The following is a 3,803-nucleotide window of genomic DNA, read 5'->3' on the forward strand; positions in this document are numbered from 1 at the left end:
CAACAGCACTTTCCTGTCAGTGAAGAGGCAGTAAAAGGAATTCCATCAAGATTTTGCACAGCTTGATGAAAATGCATTATAACCTTTGTCTCCAGGGAGAGGGAAAGTGAACGAACCAAGAATAAGCCATAAATAAAAGCAACAAACAGCTGCATGCCACAAAAAAGCCAAGATACCTGTAACCTTAATAGTATCATAACTTGTAACATCTAAAAATGTAGGCTATTGGCAACAAAAAGCTATCATTCTATCACACAGCATCTATCTAGTGCTGAGCAAACAAAGGTAAGTTCCACAGCTGGATAAAAGAATCACTGATAATTTGCTTCATATTTACAATATAATAAAAAGTCCTTATATTTTAGCCTCTCAATTTATAAAGAAATATTTAATACAAATTTTGCATATTATTGGAAGATATGGAGTATATTTGGTACTTTGATAAATCTGTAATTTTAAGAAGGGACCAGATGAAGTCTCGTATATCAAAAATATGTGTCAGAGGGCAAAGTGTATGGGATAGTTCTATAGTTTCCTGCTACTACCTCTGATGCCTAAATAGGTGCCATGTTGGAGGAGGACTCAGTTGCACAGACAAAATGTGTCACTCTAATAATGTGTTTATGTGCATTGCTTATCACTGGTTTCTGTTGAAAACTGAGATTAAAAACCATGAAATTGTTCAATTGTTCACTTACTTAATAACTTACCTTTCTTCCATTATGGTAGGTTAAGCAGATTGCAATATAGGTTGAAATATGACTGTATAAAATACAGTTGAATCAAGGCATAATACAAAGTTCAACAAATAAAATATTAATGTTGAAAAAAGTAATGTATAACTATTTTAAAAGCTCTTAAAATATAATAATGATGATATCTTAAATTATCATTATTATATTTAATAGTTTTTAAAATTTGTTGTGCATTAATGTTTTTAATATACATTCCTAATTCTTATACAGCACACCTGAATTAAAAGATCTTCTGCAATGACTGAAGTACACATCTATACAAAGTCCCAGAATACTTGTAAAGTATCTATACACACAAACGATTGTCTATGTACAAAGAAAATGTGTCCAAATGACATATATTGTTACAGTTCCCCGTACAAAGCTCAATTTGGCTGTACCCAACAAAATGAAAAGGAGCAACAGCTCTAACACAAAAGTTGTTCAAGTCTGGTATTGGGTCCAATACATATAGGCTTCAGGGATACAGTCAATGAAAATATCTTCCAAACAGATGGTTGGTCGTGTTGCTGTATACTGGATTGAAGAAAATAATGATGGAGCACCGCTCTCAAAAAAGTCTTCAAAAGTAAAGTCCAAATAAAGTCCCAAGTCTACAGGGGTCCCGGGTATTTTTGACCCTGTTTCAGGGAAAAACCCCTTCTTCAGGAGTTGTTAAACTCAGCAACAATGAATTTCTATCTAAAACAAAACATAGAGTAACAAGTATTTTACCAGCAGTATTAACAGAAGTAAATGTAACCTATATAACAGTATTATACTTACATAGTGCTAAATGCTTTCACTGAGTGACTCTGCTTGTGGTGATTTCAACTGCGAGTAATTCTGGAGGTTCATTCAAAGGTTTTTAAAGAGTACTTGAAGGTTTAAAGGAAACAGCTAAAATTAAGTGATTCATTAAGTCCCTGAGGGGAAAAGGTTTTAAACTTAAAGATCCAGTACATTTCCCTTTGGGATAATAGTTTTTCCAAGTCCATGAAAGGTTTTTGAGAGATGCATTCCAGAGCACAAAATTTAAATGAGGTAGATGAATGTTTGTATTGGGTGAAGTGTGAATATAAAAGAGATTCTGTAGATAAATTTTTGATTCTGGATTTATGTTCAGAGATTCTGATTCTCAAGGATCTGGTTGTTTTTCCGATATACCAGAGATCACAGTCACATGTCAAGAGGTAGATTACATTGCTGCTATTACAAGTAGAAAAATGTTTTAGTGTGGTGCCCACTTTGTTCCTATGATTATATATCTCCTTAGTCTTCCAAGATTGAGGACAACACTTACAGTGACCACAAGGATAATGGCCTCTCAGGGTGCTCTTCGGTGTACTAATGGGAGTAATTAAATCTGTATGGATTAAATATTCTCTAATATTTTTAGTACGCCTGTTTCCAAAAATAGGTAATTTATCACAACCTGAAATATCTTGAAGAAGATGCCAGTGCTTTTTTATAATTTGGATTATGTGTTTGGAGTAATGCGATAATTCTTGTGTCCAGATAATTTGATTTTTAGTTGGTTTAGCAGATTCTTTCAGTAGGGTGGTTCTATCAGTTTTTTCAGCTTTAATTAATGCCTTTTTGATGACATGTTTAGGATAGCCTCTACTTCTAAACTCCTGGCTTAAGGTCAGGCTTTCATGAATGAAGTGTTCATTAGAGCTTGAGTTACGCTTTAGTCTAAGTAGTTGTGAAAATGGAAGATTGGTCTTTAAACCAAAGTGGTGGAAGCTGTTATAATGAAGAAAAGAATTTTTATCTGATGGTTTTCTGAAGTTCTTGACCAACAGTTTGTTATGATATTTATACACAGTAACATCTAAAAAATTGATATGTGACAGGTTGAGATGACTGGTAAACTTAATAGACGTATGTATAGTGTTAATCCAATTCGAGAATCCTACTGCGGCCTCAGTTGTTTTAAATACTATGAATATATCATCAATAAATCGGCCATAGTATATTATATTAGCATAGTACATATTTAAAGATGGATTAAGCAATATAGTGTTTTCTAAATGTGCCATGAATAGATTGGCAATCGATGGGGCTAACGGACTTCCCATAGCGACACCGAAGGTCTGAAAGTAAAATTGGTTTTGAAAACGGAAATAATTTTTCTCCAATACTATATCTAACAGGTCCATCAAGAAATGTGTAGGTGGTTGCAATTTTGTTCTCCTACGAAGGATATTCTCTATGATGGTACGAGCCTCATCTAGTGGAATGTTAGTATAGAGTGAGGTGACATCAATCGTAACTAAAATGCTGTCCTCCTCAATTTTGAGATTTTCTACGATATTAATGAAGTGCTTTGTGTCTTTAATGTAGGAATCACAGAGAGGGACAAATGGTTGGCAAAAGGAGTCTAGATATTTAGCAACTGGTTCCAATACAGAAGATGAACCAGAAATAATAGGTCGGCCTGGGGGTGGAGTGATGCCTTTGTGAATCTTAGGAAGAATATAAAAGATAGGTATCCTGGGGAAGTCATTTTGTAAGTATTTAAATGTAGAAGAAGAAATAAATCCCATGGATAATCCCTCTTGACACACCACCCTAATAAGGGACTGAATGTGTTTAGTGGGGTCTGTTGCAATAGGTTGGTAGAATTTACTATTTGATAAATGGAGGTTGACTTCCTTAATATAATCTCTTTTGTTAAGTAATACTATAGCTCCCCCTTTATCTGCTGGTTTCCAGACTACCTCTTTGAGGTTGCTCAATTTGACCAGAGTGGTTCTTTCTAATTCTGATAAATTTGAGTGGTATGGTTGTCTACGAGTAGTTAGCTTGTTAAAGTACTCTTCAAGTACTCTTTAAAAACCTTTGAATGAACCTCCAGAATTACTCGCAGTTGAAATCACCACAAGCAGAGTCACTCAGTGAAAGCATTTAGCACTATGTAAGTATAATACTGTTATATAGGTTACATTTACTTCTGTTAATACTGCTGGTAAAATACTTGTTACTCTATGTTTTGTTTTAGATAGAAATTCATTGTTGCTGAGTTTAACAACTCCTGAAGAAGGGGTTTTTCCCTGAAACAGG

The 3,803-nt window shown here is 34.3% G+C and overlaps 1 protein-coding gene across 1 annotated transcript; it reads right to left on the reverse strand.

Annotated features, from left to right (window-relative positions):
- Positions 1–1,077: 1,077 nt before the first annotated feature.
- LOC134299729 (uncharacterized) lies at positions 1,078–3,568 on the reverse strand. Its single transcript, XM_062983499.1, has 2 exons — positions 1,521–3,568; positions 1,078–1,436 (listed from the first exon to the last, which is right to left on the reverse strand). The coding sequence occupies exon 1, from the start codon at positions 3,284–3,286 to the stop codon at positions 1,622–1,624; it is 1,665 nt and encodes a 554-aa protein (XP_062839569.1). The 5' UTR covers positions 3,287–3,568; the 3' UTR covers positions 1,078–1,436; positions 1,521–1,621.
- Positions 3,569–3,803: the final 235 nt, after the last annotated feature.

This window comes from Anolis carolinensis, chromosome 5 (genome assembly GCF_035594765.1).
Source record: "Anolis carolinensis isolate JA03-04 chromosome 5, rAnoCar3.1.pri, whole genome shotgun sequence".
Lineage (NCBI taxonomy): Eukaryota > Metazoa > Chordata > Lepidosauria > Squamata > Dactyloidae > Anolis > Anolis carolinensis.

What these genes read in the sequence shown, in the direction of transcription:
- LOC134299729 (XM_062983499.1), bottom strand. Translation starts at nt 3,286, where the DNA reads ATGGGATTTATTTCTTCTTCTACATTTAAATACTTACAAAATGACTTC.